Source organism: Aegilops tauschii, chromosome 4 (assembly GCF_002575655.3).
Source record: "Aegilops tauschii subsp. strangulata cultivar AL8/78 chromosome 4, Aet v6.0, whole genome shotgun sequence".
NCBI lineage: Eukaryota > Viridiplantae > Streptophyta > Magnoliopsida > Poales > Poaceae > Aegilops > Aegilops tauschii.
In genome coordinates, this window is record NC_053038.3 from 378962148 (window position 1) to 378981400 (window position 19253).

The window sequence follows — 19253 nt, forward strand, 5'->3', positions numbered from 1 at the left end:
TTCACACATGTACTAAGTTTCCGGTTAATACAATTCTAGCATGAATAATAAACATTTATCATGATATAAGGAAATATGAATAACAACTTTATTATTGCCTCTGGGCATATTTCCTTCAGTATTAATGTGCATAAAGGATCTGAACATATAATCTTCCGCCGAATAAACCAACTAGCATCAACTACAAGGAGTAATCAACACTACTAGCAACCCACAAGTACCAATCTGAGGTTTTGAGACAAAGATCGGATACAAGAGATGAACTAGGGTTTGAGAGGAGATGGTGCTGGTGAAGATGTTGATGGAGATTGACCCCCTCCCGGTGAGAGGATCGATGGTGATGACGATGGTGAGATTTCCCCCTCCCGGAGGGATGTTTCCCCGGCAGAACAGCTCCGCCGGAGCCCTAGATTGGTTCCTCCAAGGGCCCGCCTCGAGACGGCGGCACTTCGTCCCGAAAGCTTCCTTATGATTTTTTCCAGGGCAAAAGACACCTTATACCAGAAGATGGGCATCGGGTGGCTTCCAGGTGGCCCATGAGGCAGGGGGTGCGCCCAGGGGGGTAGGGCGCGCCCTCCACCCTCGTGGACAGTGGGTGGCCCCCCTCTGGTGCTTTCTTCCGCCAATATTTTTAATATATTCCAAAACTGACTTTCGTGGAGTTTCAGGACTTTTGGAGTTGTGTAGAATAGGTCTCTAATATTTGCTCCTTTTCCAGCCCAGAATTCCAGCTGCCGGCATTCTCCCTCTTCATGTAAACCTTGTAAAATAAGAGAGGAAAGGCATAAGTATTGTGACATAATGTGAAGCAATAGCCCATAATGCAATAAATATCGATATAAAAGCATGATGCAAAATGGACGTATCATGGCTCGCCAGACGAGGCCCAAGGATGCCCGTAGCGGGAGCCCGAGGGACCGGCATCGAGTACGCGTGTACGACACCCGTCCACGGGTTGGTGCCATAAGTCCAGGGCGGGGTGGCCTGCTGCTGCTGCTGACGAGGCCCCCCCTTGCGCCTGTTTGCGACCGCCCCCGCGGCGGTCGCCCGGCGCCCGCCACCCGGCTACGGCTGCTGGGGGCAGCGGGAGGGGCGGGGGGCACGGGCGGGAGGGGGAAGAACCCCGGGGGGCGCGGGGGGCGCCGGCTGGTGGTGGGGCGCGGGCGGGACGGCCGGTGGAGGGGCACCACGCGAGGTGCCGGCGGCGAGGGCGTGGTGCTGCACGCGCTTCTTGACCCCCTTCATCTGCCGCTCCTCCAACAGCAAGTATGCCACAAACTTGGGGAAGGAGGGCTCCGGTATGAGGGAGAGGTTGGAGGCGGCGTTACCGAAGTCCTCGTTAAGGCCGGCGGTGAGCGTGCTGAGGAGGAGGTCGTCATCAACCTTGGCGCCAATGTCACGGAGCTCATCCGCCAACATCTTCAAGCGGCGGCAGTAGTCATCGATAGACTGATCATCCTGATGACAGTGAAAAATTCCTGCTGCAAAAAAACGCGGCGCTGAAGCTTGTTGTCGGTGAAGAGGCCGTTGAGCTTCACCCACACGGCGCGGGTGTCATCACCATCGCTCACGACCATGTGAAACAGGTCCTTCGAGATGGTGGTGAAGAACCACCGGATGAGCGTGGTGTCGATCGCGGTCCACTCGGAGTCGCCCACCATGGCGCGGGAGTCGACGGAGCCGTCAACATGATCCACAAGGTTGTTCTCGCGAAAGAGCAGCGAGAAGTACGTCTTCCACGCGAAGTACGTGGAGTCGGTGGCATTGAGGACGACGGAAACGCGGTCGTGGATGTTGATGTCGCGGATGTCAGCGGGGTCTGGCCCAGCGAAGGGCTTGGAGTAGGAGGAGGCGGAGGAAGACATGGCAGCGCGGCGGAAGGGCGACGCGGCGGAGGTGCGGCGCGGCGAGGGGGAGGCGGCGCGGCAGGGGAAGTGGCGCGGCGCGGGAGGAGAGGCGCGGCGCGGGGAGGCGGCGGCGGCGTGGGGCGGCGGCGGCGGCTGTAGATGGCAGCGGCGGCGGCGGCTAGGGTTAGGCGGAAGCGGGGGATCGACTTGCGATAGATACCATATAGAGAATGATTTGGTGCATCGATATCTCATTGATCGTGCACTAGGCACATATATATATATAGGTACAAGGGTGCGACCGGTATTTTGTCTCCTAAGATACACGTACATATAGAGGGAGACAGGCACTATAGGTACTGCATACGAAACCCAGACCTACGTACATGCACACATGTTGAACAGGGATGATGGTTAACTTAGAGCTTAATTAACGATGATCTAACTGCAGGCTCTGGTTAGACTTTTTTGGATCGAGTATACATGGATGGCCAAAGGCTGCATGCATTGGGAATATGGACGATGGGCGCACAATCTTCATTGTTGCTGTGACTACAGCCGTCCAATCAGACGTGCACTAACCTTCTTTTCCCTCCTTCCTGCAGACTTCTCGTACATTAGTAGCTTCCACACATTGACACACGCGTGAACGCGCGTAAAGCCGCGTGTAGAGAAAGAATCGTACGGCAAATACCGAACGGGGACGTGGAGACTTGTCAAAAGCTCTCCGTGCATGGGTGCCCTTTCTGACATTTGATCCAACTATTGTGTTTCAATTTCCCAGTTTGCTCGCACACAACCCCGGATGCGGGCTTCTGGATTTACCGGTATAAAGAAGCTGCGACGTCACCGGGTGACAAAGTTAATGACGTCGTTTGGTGCAAAATGATCACTGACTCAGTGCATGTGCACAGCTTTCCCATGGCCCCCCTGCAAACACAAATGCGCAGCTAAGGTGAGCACCCCGTGTTGCCGTTTTCCTTCGATCTCCGTCGCCACTCGACATGGATCAGGCCCGATCCAATGCAATCCGGGATCGCGTCGTGGGTTGACGAGTAGCCAGAGCGGCCGCCCCCTGCGATTCACGGCAACACGCCTCGTTCCCGTGCCATGCTTTCGAAGCGCACCAGGAGGTTGAGGTTGCAAAGGGTTTTTTCCTTCCCCTCAGTGAAGGGGGGTCGGCATAACTGACAAGAGGACGCGCGGCCAGAGCTTCGTGCAAACGAAAGAGGATTCCGCTACATGCCCAACTGTTAGAGCAACTCCAAAGCGCCGACGCAGTTCGTCCGCCTGCGTCCGTTTGGGTCGGCGCGGACAAAAGTGGCGACCCAACGCGCCGACCCAAACTCAAATCACATCCGCGTCGCGTCCGCGCCGACGCATTTGCGGTCCAAATTTGCGCCCCAAATGCGTCGGCGCGGACGCCGAACGGACGCTTCGCGCGCCTTCTTGCTATCTGCCGCGTCCCCACATGACGGCCGTCCAACTACCCGCTGCCCACGCGGCCAGCTTAACTTATGACGACGGGCCCACGCGTCAGCGACGGCGCTCGTCCTTTTTTAAGCCAACCGTGCGGCGGGGCCGTCCTCATCCAAACTCGCCGTCCACATCTGCCCACCTTTGCTCCCTCGTCGCCGGCAAACCCTAGCCACCACAACCACAGCGAGATGGGCCTCTTCTCCGGCGCCAGCGGACGGCTCGTGCTCACGCGGAGGAGGTGCGGCGCCGGCGGGCGCTGCTGATGCCGGAGCAGCGCCTCGACAAGGCCTACGCAACCGACTCGCCCAACTGGGCGAGGTGGTTCGCGTTCGAGCACGAGGAGGCGAGGCGACGGGGCGTGCGCAAGGTCGACTGGAGGTCGCCGCCAACGCCGCTCGTCGTCCGCGAGGAGGACCAGGCGGCCCTTGCGGCCGTGTACCGGGAGAGCGAGGAGGACGAGCGACGCAGAGCGGAGGCGGAAGAGGAGGCCCGGTACGAGGCGGCAATGGCGCAGGCCCTTGCCCTCTCCGCGGCGGGAGACAGCGTGGTGCCGCCGGTGGCCCTGCCGTCCCCCATCAAGCCGGAGCCCGAGCCCGAGTCCATCGCGCGCTTCTCCTAGAATGGAGTAGTGCGCGAGTGGGTGTCCGCGCCATCGGTTTGGCTGGGGACGACGCCGGCGTAGGAGCAGGTGTACCTCGAGATGTGGCGCCGGCGCCGGCTGGCAGAGGAGCGCCGTCGCGGCGAGTACGAGTAGATGCTGTTGGGGATCGTTGCAGAAATTAAAAAATTTCTACGCATCACTAAGAACAATCTATGGAGTCTTCTAGCAACGAGAGGGAAAAGAGTGCATCTACATACCTTTGTAGATCGCGAGCGGAAGCGTTCAAGTGAACGGGGTTGATGGAGTCGTACTCGTCGTGATCCAAATCACCGATGACCGAGCGCCGAACGGACGGCACCTCCGCGTTCAACACACGTACGGTTGGGGAAGACGTCTCCTCCTTCTTGATCCAGCAAGGGGGAGGGAGAGGTTGATGGAGATCCAGCAGCACGACGGCGTGGTGGTGGAAGCAGCGGGGATCTCGGCAGGGCTTCGCCAAGCTCAGCGAGAGGAAGAGGTGTCACGGGAGGGAGAGGGAGGCGCAGGGGCTTGGGTGCGGCTGCCCTCCCTCCCCCCTCTTTATATAGGGGTCCAGGGGGGCGGCGGCCAAGGGGGGACTTGCCCCCCAAGTCAAGTGGGGCGCCCCCCACCCCTAGGGTTTCCAACCCTAGGCGCAGGGGAGGCCCAAGGGGGGCGCACCAGCCCACCAGGGGCTGGTTCCCTTCCCCACTTCAGCCCATGGGGCCCTCCGGGATAGGTGGCCCCACCCGGTGGACCCCCCGAAACCCTTCCGGTGGTCCCGGTACAATACCGGTGACCCCCGAAACTTTCCCAGTGGCCGAAACTGGACTTCCTATATATAATTCTTCACCTCCGGACCATTCCGGAACTCCTCGTGATGTCCGGGGTCTCATCCGGGACTCCGAACAACTTTCGGGTTACCGCATACCAGTATCTCTACAACCCTAGCGTCACCGAACCTTAAGTGTGTAGACCCTACGGGTTCGGGAGACATGCAGACATGACCGAGATGACTCTCCGGTCAATAACCAACAGCGGGATCTGGATACCCATGTTGGCTCCCACATGTTCCACGATGATCTCATCGGATGAACCACGATGTCGAGGATTCAATCAATCCCGTATACAATTCCCTTTGTCAATCGGTACGTTACTTGCCCGAGATTCGATCGTCGGTATCCCAATACCTTGTTCAATCTCGTTACCGGCAAGTCACTTTACTCGTACCGTAATGCATGATCCCGTGACCAAACACTTGGTCACATTGAGCTCATTATGATGATGCATTACCGAGTGGGCCCAGAGATACCTCTCCGTCATACGGAGTGACAAATCCCAGTCTCGATTCGTGCCAACCCAACAGACACTTTCGGAGATACCCGTAGTGCACCTTTATAGCCACCCAGTTACGTTGTGACGTTTGGCACACCCAAAGCACTCCTATGGTATCCGGGAGTTGCACAATCTCATGGTCTAAGGAAATGATACTTGACATTTGGAAAAGCTCTAGCAAACGAACTACACGATCTTGTGCTATGCTTAGGATTGGGTCTTGTCCATCACATCATTCTCCTAATGATGTGATCCCGTTATCAACGACATCCAATGTCCATAGTCAGGAAACCATGACTATCTGTTAATCAACGAGCTAGTCAACTAGAGGCTCACTAGGGACATGTTGTGGCCTATGTATTCACACATGTATAACGATTTCCAGATAACACAATTATAGCATGAACAATAGACAATTATCATGAACAAGGAAATAAAATAATAACCATTTTATTATTGCCTCTAGGGCATATTTCCAACAGATGCTCGAGCGCGACCTCGAGGAGGAGCAGCGCGAGGCCGAGGAGGACGCGCGCCAGGCCGCGGCTGCACAGGCGGCCGCACACCCCCCGCCCCGGCACTGCCTGCGCCGGCACAACCCGACATGGCGGCGCTCTGGAACACGGCGTTCGCCTGGGCCGGGCCGGCGCCGACGCTCATTGACCTCACGGGCCCCGAGGACGACGGCGGCGACGCCTAGGGCAGCGCGCCGCCTCGTAGTTTAGGCTGTTTTTTTTAATGCAAATGTGAACGCGTGGACTCTCGCCGGCCTTCGTGGCCGGCTTTAATGTTTAATTAATGCTGTTTTCTTTTTTAATATGCATTTGTTCATTTTTTTTGGCGCCGTCGAAATGGGTCTCAGGCCACCGTTGGGTGCACGCGCCTATCCAAATGCAGAAGCGGGCATCCGTGTCCGTCTAACCGACCCAAACGGACAAAAAGCGACGAAATCGCCGTCCGTTTGGGTCGGTCCGTTGGAGTTGCTCTTACCACCATAAGCTGGAGATATTTACCTGCCTGTCCTGATTAGGTTTAGGTGTGGCATCGAAAAGAAAACCGCCGCCGCTGGCCCCTGAAACGGGCGGCGGGCACGTCGCGCGATGCGTGGACGATCGATTCTCTCCGCCCAGCTGGCCTGCGGTGTCCGCATACGCGGGCGAACCTGCACCTGCACCTGCACTGCAGCGCCACCAGATGGCACGCGCCCCTCCCGTAGTCCCGCCCCACCCTACGGCCCATCGTCCTCGGCCCGGCACACGCGCATACGGCCGTGGAGTTCGAGTTGCCCGGCACCAGCCGTCCGGCGGGTGTTGCTGGTCAGGCAGAGCGCCAGAGGAATGAGCGGTGCCCGGAAACGACGCCAATGCCTTGGTTGGATGCCAGTGTACATGTTTGGGTTTGGAGGAAGCGCCGTAGCTGCGTGTGTAGCCTGGGCCTGGGCCCTTCCCTTCTGTGCGCTGATCAGGCGTTTGTCTTGCCCTCGCACAGCTAGCATGAATAACGCTGTGTTATCGTCACTTGCACCGTTGCACGCACGGTGGACACGCTGCATGCATGCACCTGTAATGGTGGTTTTTGGGTGGTTGAGGGTACAATTTGGATGATCGACAGTACTGTACCATCGACGAGCGAGCTTCTGGGTTTATAGGAGTCTCGTCTACTTGACTGGTTATTAAGAAAGTTTTACCTTTTCTTAGTTAAGAAAGTTTAGCTTGTAGTAGGATGATGTTAAACGTGCACAAGGTCCGTACTGCGTCAACATCAGGCTTGAACGAATACAAGAGAAGAAAAGAAAGCAAGGAAAATCATTGCCAGTGGCGCCGACACATGCATAATGAGGAGTTCTCGGAACTTGCGAGCATCTACGCCATACGTTGTCCATTCGAAGTCAGAAATGCAGCTAAGCAATTTGGTGCTTTTCCGGCTTTTCTCTAGGTTTTATATATTTATTTCCCTCACACCGAACACATGCATTGGCTTTGCATACCAGTGGCGATCCAAGCGCATTTCTATAACCTTGTCTTGAATGATGGTTTCCTAACTTTAGGGGCCAACTCTCTGGTTCGAAAGGAGCGAACACCTTCTACTACCGCCGTGTGATCATGCATCTATGTGCGGGCGAGATGCGCTGCAATGAAGAAGAGGAACGCCGGTAGGAGGAAGTAACTAACCGTTTCCAATAGATGGTGTAGATGTAAATGACCAAAATTTACATCATTTAGCCCTTCAACAGATGATGTGGATGCAAAATAAAAATAAAATTCTCAGCTTTTACTCTAGATGTAAAATACATCACTTGGTGACACAAATCTACATCACCTGCCGCCGCGCGAACGCCTAACCGGCAACCAGAAGTTTCCCGCTGCACACCCACCCTCCCGCCAACTGCCGGCCACCGGCCGCCATGGACGCCCCCTCCCCCCCCACCCCCCTCGCGCGGCAGCCGCCGCACCTCCCTGTGGCCGCCCCCGCATCTCTCGCCCTTCTCGACGCCGTCGTTGTCGCCATGGTACCCCCAAATCGTCGCGCTGGATTCGTGCCCCCCCCCCCCCCCCCCGCGGCAGCCACCGCACCTCCCCGTGCCCGCCATGATGCATCATGAGACCATGATTTTGCTATGTTGATGTTGAATTTGACATGCTATTTAAGTTTGTGATGATTTTGATTCAAATATGTGCAGTTGTATTGCGACTATAGAGCTGCTGTCGCGCAACCGACCTATTTTTACATCATCTGGAGCGGGTGCCCTATTTTACTTCATATGTTGGAGTTGGATGTTTTCAATGATAAAAATGCACTTTTTAATGATGTATATTTTACTCACACCAAAATTAATGTACATCATCTATTGGAAATGCTCTAAGGAGGGTGATGCGTGCAGATAGAAGCGTCGCATGAGAGCAAAGTAAGGTAGGACTAGGAGCGCCGGCAGTGTACCAAGTAAGTATTGCTCCACCACACGTGGCATGGTGATCACAATACAACGTTTCATCTTTGAATCTTCATTCCATTATATCATGGAATTGTATATATCGATATTTCAAAAGTACTTTCGAGATGCTTTGTTATATCAACACAATACAAAATTAGGCTTTGCTATATCAGTTTCTCCAACATCAATGTTCATTTGCTTGTGAAAAATTTCAAGCACACTGTAAACATGCATGGGCATTAATATGTGTAATTTTTATTTACTTTTTTTTTTGCAAAAATGTGTGTGCGAGTGTGTGCACGCGCGCGCGTGTAAATGTTAGTCATAATCATTTTACATTTAAACTAATTTTAATGAATTTAGTAGTCATCTCCATAGCACATGCTCATCGAAGCCATTTCGCCCCTCTCACAATAGGTCGCATCGTTGAATCTAGGCCTCGGTCTTTTTGATTCACCGGATTTATAAACTATAACAATAAAAACTTAGAAATATTGTGCCATGCGATCTTAAATACTGCAATATTACATGAAAGTTTGATTGTACTTTTAAAAAATATGATTCATCATATGTGGTTAAAGTAGATGTAAATTTTACAATGAAATCTATTGCTAAAAATCACATGGAGAAATAAATATTATGTATTGCATTCTTACGAATTAACTAATACACGTAGGAAAAATTCCTAAGAATATAATCCTCCAAAATTTCCTTGGAAATCGTTTGAGTCAAAGAGGCCCTTAGTTTGGATGAGAACTATTGGATGCTCCAGAATAGTTGAATTATTGAGAGCGTACTTAAAAATTTCATTGGATTAACAATATTACTCCCTCCGTTCCTAAATATAAGTCATTTTAGAGATTTTACTACAAACTACATACGGATGTATGTAGACATATTTTAGAGTGTAGATTCACTCATTTTGCTCCATATGTAGCCAATAGTGCAATCTCTACAAAGACTTATATTTAGGAAAGGGGGAGTATATATTTTCAGTCCTTGAGACTAGAGTTCCAACTCGGAGTAACATTTCAGATACAATCTGTTATTCTTGGAGTATCTTGGTATTCTTACATCTGTAAACGCATTATAAGATGAGAGATGCATAGCGTAGTCCACGGAAATAAATTACAAGGGAGATTCGGCCTGTAAGACAAAATATTTCTAAAGGGTTGAACTCCCTCCGTTCAATGGCCTCTTTAAGTATTCTCTGGGCAATAGACATGGGCTGTCTATTCCATTGCATGTCAACTTCTGAATGAATTATACGGGTAGGAAACAAGGAACATGTTCCATTGATACATGAAGTAGGAAATGCCCCCAAACAAAATGGAGGGACGGCATTTGCTCCTAGCTCTCTCCACAATCGATGCCTTCAATTAAGTACACTTACGCTTTTGTATGACGATCAAATATACTACTCCTACAATGCAAAGGGAATTGACTTAGAGCTAAAAAGCAAAACAATTCGCGGTCTCTTTTGTTATTAGTGGCGATTCCATGTTCCGGTTGCTTGCGAAAGGATGGACTTTTCGGTTGAAGAATAAAAGGGTGTCATATAGTAGTATACATAATTAAAATGGTTGGGCTATTTCTCATGGGGCCGATTTCGAAATTAAGGCTCTGTTGCTCCAGCTCCTAAAAATATAAGGAGCTGCGGAGCATCTGTTTCCCAGATGCTCCCAGCTCCGTGCCTTTTAACTCCAGCTCCGGAAGCGGAGTGGTGGAGTGGTGGGTTTCCGAACAGAGTCTAAGTCCGGACACGCTTCAAATTTGTGTAATTGCGAAATGATGGTAATCATCAAATGACTGACTGAGCCATGGTCGTTTCAACTGGAGTAGTGATAAAATGATATGAATACATTGTCCCCGCCAAAAAAGAAGAAGATAATGTAGATGCTGAGGCACCTGCCTGTTAGAGTTGTGTCGAATATTATGTACAAGATAGGTTACAGTTGGACTTGTAGTTGTACTGTGTTTATATAGGATGTGGAGTCGTGTCAAGTAGGACACTTGTATCCTAGGCCTTTCATATATAGAGGGGCTAGACACACGATGTAACCCATGCCAACATAATAGCACATGCACTCAAGGGGGAGCCGGCGGCGTGTGTCGGCGCCCGGGTGGCCGGTGTGCGGTATTGTGACGGTGTCACGGGGAGGAGCGCCCGTAGTCAGGCCCCGGGGATGTAGCCATATCGGTGAACCTCGTTAACAAATCTCGGTGTCGTGCTCGTGTGATTGCTTGGTCCTCGGATGATCGACGGTATGCCTCGGATTTATTCTAACAAGTGGTATCATGAGCAAGGTTACGAAGAGGCTGTTGCGTTGAGCCGAGTTGATTCGCTGATTTAGTTCGTCATGGGAGACGATCGTGTATCAGCAGACGAAAGCGGCGGTCAAAGAAATCGATGGAAGCAGCGGGGCGTAATGCGTGCAAGCTGGCGGCGATTTGTTCAGAGTCTCGACGAGGTGTGATCGAAATTAGCGGCGTCTGGAGAGTCGTGCGGCTGTCGGTCGACGGATTGATGGTGCGAGCGTACTCTAGGCGGGCGCTGAGATCGCTGGCGCCTGGTGGCTGGCAGGCAAGCCCAGGCGGGGCTGGCCGTAGCGACCCGTGCAGGTGGGCAGGGCAAGGCGTGGCAACGCGATCAGGTTCAGATGGCCGGTGAAGCACGCAGGAAGCGCTACAAAGCAGCGAAACGAGTTTTGTTTTGGAAAAAAAAAGGACCGAGTCCTTGTGTGACACGGACGGAGGCAGATCAATCGGCAAGGAAAAAGTCTATCAAAGGATATGCATACATCAGGAAGGCTAAGGATTTGACAAAGCAAATAGCTAGCATTGAGAGTTGAGCCTAGGAGCTACACCACGTGAAGACCAACATTGTTTTGGTTGAATTGCTACTAGTACTGGGAGGTGATCACGTTTGGTTTGCTCATGTACTTTGGCATCGTGGAAAGAAGCTCGGTTAATTTTCGCAAGGTCAGCCTTACAAAGAATCATGACGCCATCGGGCATCGGGTTTGAGGTGGAGAAGTTCATCGGAACTGAAAACCTTGGATTATGGCAGACAAGAGTGAAACATTTGTTGGCACAATAGGGATGCTTGAAGGCATTGCGGGAAGTCGTGACAACTGAGATGGAAGTATCATGTGATGGATGGGAATTCGCCGAAGACAGTATGGGAGCCTCAAGTGTGTCGTACAGTCGAACGAGATCGGCTGGGTCGGACTAGACAGTCTGACGGATCGACGTAAGTCGGTTGATACAGAAGACGGTGATGGGGTCGGCGACAACGACATAGGAGCGTGATGCTGATGGTGACCGACTTCTGGAGCGTGGAAACACGTGGCACAGGCCCGAGTGCTTGCGTGGCTTCGACAAGACTATGGCGCGGGATTGATTCAAGGTGGTGTATACACGGAGCTTGAAGTCGATGGGGCGCAGGGGTGGACTGATCCTCTACCATGGAGTCTTGTTGAAGGTGGAGTTGGATTGAGGGGCTACGGCGTAAGAGCTCAGAGAGTCAAAGCCTATTCAGCGGGAAAAAGCGAGGGACACGTTGTTCGGACTGGAGCCCAGTGGTCTGATGGAAGAGTGAAACTCGTCATCGATCGGTGATGATCGGTGGTACTCTGCAGTGGGGGTTGAGTGGTGTGGGTTCGCGACCCTTGAGATTCGACCGGGACAGCGGAGGCTCGACGCGGTAATAGCGGCGAGGCGTGCGGTATGCACGGAACATGGAGACGGGCCAGGGCTCTGGTGGTCATACATGTGGTGAGACAACTGCGAATTTGACTCGGGATGACTACAAACAACGGTGAAATTCCTTCAAGTTTCAGATAGACGGTCAAGAAAGGAGCAGTGATGGTGAGTTCAGTTGGGAGCGCAAACTAGAGTAATGTGGAACTTAATTTCGCTCGTGTTGGCCGTGGTCAAGAAAAGAAGGGACTACAAGTTGTAGGTGGAGTCACATGGAGTCTTTGGAGTAGCAGCAGTGCTCACGGGATAAACTCAAGTCCAATGTACATGAAAGTTTGACACATGGACAAATTCAAGGTGATGAAGAATATTCGCCAAGGTGGAGTTTGTTAGAGTTGTGTCGAATATTATGTACAAGATAGGTTACAGTTGGACTTGTAGTTGTACTGTGTTTATATAGGATGTGGAGTCGTGTCCAAGTAGGACACTTGTATCCTAGGCCTCTCATATATAGAGGGGCTAGACACACGATGTAACCCATGCCAACATAATAGCACATGCACTCAAGGGGGAGCCGGCGGCGTGTGCCGGCGCCCGGGTGGCCGGTGTGCGGTATTGTGACGGTGTCACGGGGAGGAGCGCCCGTAGTCAGGCCCTAGGAATGTAGCCATATCGGTGAACCTCGTTAACAAATCTCGGTGTCGTGCTCGTGTGATTGCTTGGTCCTTGTATGATCGACGGTATGCCTCGGATTTATTCTAAGTGGAGCACCGTAGATGAAGGATGCAAACATGTTCATTCTGTAACACAGCAGTGTGCGTGTGGTTTTGCCCGATTTTTTGCCAGTGGAGTGCGCATATGTCATGGAGGGGCCCTCCCACTGGCGGCAAAAGTATCTGTTCCCCCCATGCTAGTGGGATATGTGGTGAGCAGCGGCGGAGCCCGGAGCGCCGCCCCCCTACAAATACCCCCCGCCCCCCTCTCCGGTTTCTTATCGTGTGTGCCTGCGCCTCCCAGCCGAAGCGAGAGCGAGAGCCCCTCTCCCTCTCTCTCGGCACAGCCAAACGACGAGTCAGAAACAGAGCGAAACCGAGACGCGCGTTAGAGTCTACCAAGCTTATCCCTCCGCCGTCCGCCTCCGCCTCTCGTTTCCTTCACAGTTCACACACACCCTGTCACCCAGTCAGTCGGCCGGTCAAGCCAAGCCGCCTGCCTCCGCTTATATATCGCCGCCGCGTGCCCGCTCCCGGTTCGCCCCCTTGCTTCCTCTCTCTCTCTCTGTGTTCGTGTGCCTGCTCTGCTCTCCCGAACCCCGGTCACCACCAGGTAAACTAACCCAGCACCAGCCACTCAATATAAACGCACGTACTCTTCACGCCAAAGCAGCAACTCCGACCTACTACAAGCTAGCTAGCTCCTTCACACTCGTGGTCGTGGTACTGTACTACTGTGCGCCCTCCTTTTGGTCTGACCTGTGACGCTACCTGCGACGCGTCGAGACATGGCACTCACGGCGTTCGAGACCGCGGAGCAGCGCCTGCCGTGCCACGCCGAGCAGGCCGACGCCGGCGGCAAGGTGGCCGCTGCTGCTGCCGCCGAGCAGGCCGTGCCGCTGCAGGAGGCGGACCACGGCGGCCGTCTCGAGAGGGACGACATATGGAACATGATCCAGTCGCAGAAGCCCGCGGCCCCGGCGTTGACGCCGAAGCAGGCGCCGTACGTGCCGGCCCCCGTGCGCCGCTCCTCCAGCCTGCTCACCCAGAAGAGCCTGGAGATCTGCACCGAGAGCCTCGGCTCCGAGACTGGCTCCGACGGCTTCTCCGACGCCACCGACCGCTCCTGCCCGGGCTCCGACGACGACGGCGAGGGCGGCGCCAACGGGGTGGCCGCGCGCGCCATGCCGCCCCGCGCGTTCCCGCCGCCGCTGCCGTCGCTGGCGCGCCGCACCGTGGGGTCGCTGCAGATGAGGCAGCACCGCCGCGACGGCCGCCTCGTCGTCGAGGCCGTCCCCGTGCTGTCCAACACCCTGTTCCGCTCGCAGCGCCGTGGCGGGCGCCTGCTCCTCTCCTTCGCCGACACCGCCGCCCCCGCCGAGGACGAGGGGAAGAACCACGCCCAGGAAGCCGATCAGCAGCAGGCCGACGAGCAGACCCACGAGGAGGAGGAGGACGATGACGGCGAGGAGGAGGTCCAGGTCGTGGACAGAGGCACCGTCGTCGAGGTCAAGGTCAGCACGCAGCCCCAGGCGCACAACAGTGGGGCGCGGGTGCACCGCTCCTCGCTCGTCATCAACAAGTTCGTCGGCGCCGAGCCCGTCAACGCCTCCGAGATCAATGACACCGCCGCTGCACCGCAGCAGCCACCCAAGCCTCCGAGCAGTTCGGAGGCCGCAGCTCCGGCTGTAAGCGCGACTGCGACACTGCCTGACCCGGAAGATGACGGCACTGCTGCCACGCCCTGCGAGGGCAAGGTGCTGATGACGATGAGGAGGCGGCGGAGCAAGCAGGAGCTGCTCAACCACATGCGCCGGTGCGGCCAGCTGAGCGGGCAGCTCTTCATATGGGAGCCGCGCGTCGCCACCTCCTCCTGAGCCGATCGTCGCACACGGCCCGCCGGCGCCGCCGCCTCCTGATTCCGTCCGATTCCATGCCTCCACGAGTGCCCTGTTTCTGTTTGTTTGTAGCCGTTGCTGCTGCCGGTGTAACGTAAGCGTGCGTAATATATGGATGTTTGTGTTAGTAGTAAGTGATAATCACGTGCTTGGCTTAGCCGTATGAGCGAGTGCGAGTGAGAGCGAGAGAGGTTGATTGCTTTGGTTATCCACGTGCCTCCGCGCACGTGTTGTATCTACTTGCGTGCTATCCAGTGGTCATAATTTAAGATAAACACGAATGTTTGTGTGATTTATTATTCTTTTTTTTAGGGAGTGATTTTATTATTGTAATGGACAAACTTCATCTGTTAAACAAATTACGGGTATAATAAATAAAAAATTAAACAACACAATAACAAAAATTACCATTTTGTTCGATTCCTTCTAAACCGTCCTGAATCGGCTGTACCGAACCGAACTAAGACCAAAAGAACGAATAAGACGCACATGTAGATAGGGAACATGACTCGGCGTCGGAATAGCTTGGGCAGGAGGTCGTCAAGCAGTCTTGGGCTCCATCAATCAGTGAGGAGAAAACCAAAATCTATTCATTCTTTCATAGAATGATAGGAAGCATGGTTGAAGGGTTTAGGTAAGAAATAAAGGCTGCCGGTGAGGCGGAAAAAGAACAAGGTCATTGAGTTGATGCCAAAGAAGTGGTCAGGGGAGCCATTGCTGCCTAATCACCTGTCATTCTTGCATGAACTCTTGCATTCATCCATGTTCTACTCTTCCTTGTTTGTTCTTAGATCTTTCTGCGGGTGCGGTTGGGTATGCTCGTCGCAAGAAGGCCAAGGGCAATGATGGTAGTGCAAAGTGTGTTCACAAGGCTAACAAGTCTAGGTGAGAATAGAGTTCAAGCGCAACACCTCAATTTTCCAGGGTCGGAAGGGCAGCCTCCAAGGCTCCAGGGATTCAAGCCTTTGAGTCTGAGTTAGATGAGGAATATGATTCTCAGGAAGATGAACACTATGTGGCTGGTGGGCACGAAGGTCAAGAGGATGAGATTGAGGAAGATGATATTGACTTCAATGTAGAGAATGAAAATCATGATCTGATAGCCATTGCAGATCTTAATCAGATTGGCAAGTTGAAGTACCTCGTTGAGCGTGAGCAGGATCCATATATTCGCGACACAGATCCCAATGTTTGTTCTTGTTTCTGGAACAATATCCAACAGAGGGTTTATGAGGAGATCCTCAAGGTAAAGAAGTACAAGATTGCAGTTCATCGGAGTTTGGATCTTGAGTTCGTGCGCACCAACACACAACCATATCCGGATCTGCACTGGGTTCTAGCCAAGATGGGGTTGATTCCGTTGCTCACTTTCGACAAGGCATTCAATGAAGACCTCGCTCTCCAATTCTTTTTCACAATGTATTTTTGGGAGAGAGGAGGCTAGATCTTTCAAGTGGACGTCTGCAACTGCCCGGATACGAGCTTCTATGGCTCCTCTATCACCAGAATGCCCTTGCTTTTGGTTATAAGGAGCACTCTGAGGTCACCATTGGCTCTATGCCAACATGACTCCAAGGTAGGATGCTCTTCATTTTATCTTTGCTCCCCCCTCCCCCTCCTCCCAAAGCTGGATACTCCAGTGAGCTATTGCATATCTGTAGAAGTTAAAGGAGGACAATAATGCACACATAACAAATCATAGCCACAACAGGATGGATGCGCGTAGAGGGGGGGGGGGGGGTAGTGGTATAAATCTGTTTCCAGGGGCTCTGAATATCCATTGTAAGAAAAAACAAAAGCGGTGCTTAGTGTCGGAATTTTTTGAAGATGCATGGATGGGACATTGCATTTGCACATATGAGCTCTAACTATTGTCATATCTCCAAGTTTCCCATAAGATAACTTCAGTTGCTTCAGCAAGTAATAATCTTAATGGTCTGCATCATAACTAGAAGAAACAACATGCGCGACTCATGATGCAACATGCATAAAATGTGGTTCCTAAACCTAAACCTAACAATCTTTTGTGACCCAGAACAACAAAAAGGATATATGAAGATGAACAGAGTGAAAGTGTGAGATACAACAAAGGTTGTACAAATGGTCCAGCAAGGGAACGAGGGCAAACCCCCCACCAACCCCCCCCCCCCCCCCCCCCCCCCCGCGTGTTCACCAAATATGAAAATATGAATAAAGTGAAAATTATGGAATGCAACAATGGTAGCACGACAACCATACATGCTCGAGTGAGGAGGGCAAAGCCCCCCCCCCCCCCCCCCCCACACCCACCACCATTGGCCGGACAAGGTCACTAAACTTCCCGATACAAACAAAGATATTACTACCGCGACACCATGATATTCTGATTCTCTGGAAAAAGAAAATCAAAATTCACAATTTAAATGTTCTTTTTGAGGCAACAATTTTTTTTTGCGGAAAAAACTTGTGGCAAAATATACTCCCTCCATTTTTAAATACAAGACCATTTTGGGAACTATATTTTGTATCTATACAAGGTCACCAGCAGTAACCGAGGTAAAAAATGATGGTGTTGCCTCGTACTAGCAACCCATGATTTAACTACTCGCATGCATGCAATGGATGATAATGACACTCTCAACTACTTTCTTCCTTGCGTCCACTCAATTTTCTCTAATTTGCATGTGCCCTATTAAATCACCCGGTTACGAGAAGACAAGTTAGCTTACAATGCAGACATTAATTTTTACTTGGGTACATGTAATTCGAGTTTGTGACCTTGTGTAAGTAAATGGAGGGAGTATGATATATGGTGTGTTTTAATTTGGTACTGACATTACGTAAAAAATATGAATAAAATGCTGTGAACATTTACATTTGAACAGAAATATATTTCCGCCATATAAAAAGGAAACTTTGCTCTTTGAAAACCACTTACGAGACTAGATATTTTCCTGTATGGAACACGTCAAAGTTCGACACTTCAGACAAAATCCTATCTTGGTTGCTCATAATATTTTAGTTATAATAAATATTATTATGCTAACCATATTACCAGAACCACATATACAATATTACCCTACAAAATGTACAATTTGAAACTTGATTGAATGATTGCAAATTATGATCAGCATGGAGAGAGTTACAGTCGTGGACGTTAGCATCCCCCAAAAGATTAATTGGGCCAGCCAAATATGATATTTCACTATCATATATATTAAAAAACTAAACGAAAAGCAGGAACAGGAAAGCATGGCCATCGTCCCTTCCTTTTACTCTCAAAATTTAGCAATAGTATGATACCAAGTACTGAGAACTTTTCATTTCTAATTAGAGCACAAAAAGAGGAGCTATCCATTTTAACCTACTAAATAAAGATTAGAGGAAGAAAGCAGATGCTTCATAGAAATGCACTATCTATGTTCTCAGCACACGGCTTCCAAAAGGCAACGTCATAGAGCTAAGAAAGAGGAACCAGAATCAGAATCGCAATACTGAGGCGAGAGCGCAGCAGGAATGGGGATTGGAATGTTCCCCGCAGGTGCCACCCTACGAACCGTCCAAAAACCGGAGGGAAATCAAGGCCGTTAAAGGCCGCAAAATCCGGGACCGGAGCCAGAAAGCCTAGAGGAATAAAGGACCCGGCGATAGATCGATCGATCGATGCGGAGAGTCGGAGAGATCTTTTCATGTCGATGATCGAGGTTAAGACTGTGAACTCTCCACGCGATTGCACCTCGTGGCCTGTATTTAGCTAGAGCGGGTAATGCATTCATTCACGCTGGATGTGTACGTATGCCTGCATATGCGAGATTCTGAGGACGATGGCAAGGGTTATCTGCAGGGAGGAAGGAATATGGGTGGCTGGCGGCCCAATCTAATCCATCTTTTGCTGGGAGGTGACGGGAAAAGTTACGACACTTGAGATGCTTCACGAGGCTGTCACTCCAGCGCTTGCACTGTCCGGTAATGGAACTTGGAACCCGTCCATCTCTACTCCCTGGTGCTACTTCTCTAACTCGTATGGAATTGAAGCACAATGATGTACAGTAGCACTCGATTCGCGGTCGGTGTGCGCCGATGCTTTTTCGCTTATTCCTGTCCGTTTCAGGCATTTTTAAAGCTGTGTCTCGATCGAGATGTACATATATATATGCCTGCACGCACAACTTGCACTACTGGCAATCTGGCATGCACATAACATGCCGCTTTCGAATTTTCATCCGAAGCGGAAAGCGGGGTCTCAATCGTTTGATGATGATGATGCGCTGGTGGACATAGGACAAAATTTCCGAGGCTTATCGGACAAGCCCATCGACAAGGCTATAGACACGAATGAAAAGGACAAACGGGTTTTATGTTGCCTTCCTTGCTCATGCGTTATGCAATTTACTTCCTGTAGTATAAAAAAACGCCTTACATTATGAGACGGAGGGAGTAAGTTTTAAAAGCCTGGTTATTTAGAGATGTCCAACCCGGCCTGGCCGCCTCAGCTCGTGCAAGTCTCCGAAGATTGCACTAGCGCTAATATTGTATTGCATTAGTGCTCTTTTTTATGTACATACATCGACTATGGCCAGCCTAGGAGCCGGCCAGCCAGGACCATCACATCCTGATTGAGCAAGGAAAAAGGCTAATTATTTGCATTAAGACCACCACTTTGCATTGCGGAGCTAACAGGCGGAGAGCATAGCTGAAAGAGATTGCACGACAAACGGGAGAGATTGCGTAAGGGCTAAGTGAGAACCG

At 51.7% G+C, this 19253-nt stretch overlaps 2 protein-coding genes across 2 annotated transcripts; one reads left to right on the forward strand and one right to left on the reverse strand.

The window, feature by feature from the left end:
- Positions 1-1421: 1421 nt before the first annotated feature.
- LOC141021897 (uncharacterized) lies at positions 1422-1865 on the reverse strand. The gene has a single exon (XM_073497751.1). The coding sequence runs from the start codon at positions 1863-1865 to the stop codon at positions 1422-1424; it is 444 nt and encodes a 147-aa protein (XP_073353852.1).
- Positions 1866-12906: 11041 nt separating this feature from the next.
- On the forward strand, positions 12907-14821 carry LOC109763145 (uncharacterized). The gene has a single exon (XM_020322000.4). The coding sequence runs from the start codon at positions 13416-13418 to the stop codon at positions 14502-14504; it is 1089 nt and encodes a 362-aa protein (XP_020177589.1). The 5' UTR covers positions 12907-13415; the 3' UTR covers positions 14505-14821.
- Positions 14822-19253: the final 4432 nt, after the last annotated feature.

Excerpts from the sequence above, each read along its gene's own strand:
- LOC141021897 (XM_073497751.1), bottom strand. The coding sequence starts at position 1,865 with ATGTCTTCCTCCGCCTCCTCCTACTCCAAGCCCTTCGCTGGGCCAGAC.
- LOC109763145 (XM_020322000.4), top strand. The coding sequence starts at position 13,416 with ATGGCACTCACGGCGTTCGAGACCGCGGAGCAGCGCCTGCCGTGCCAC.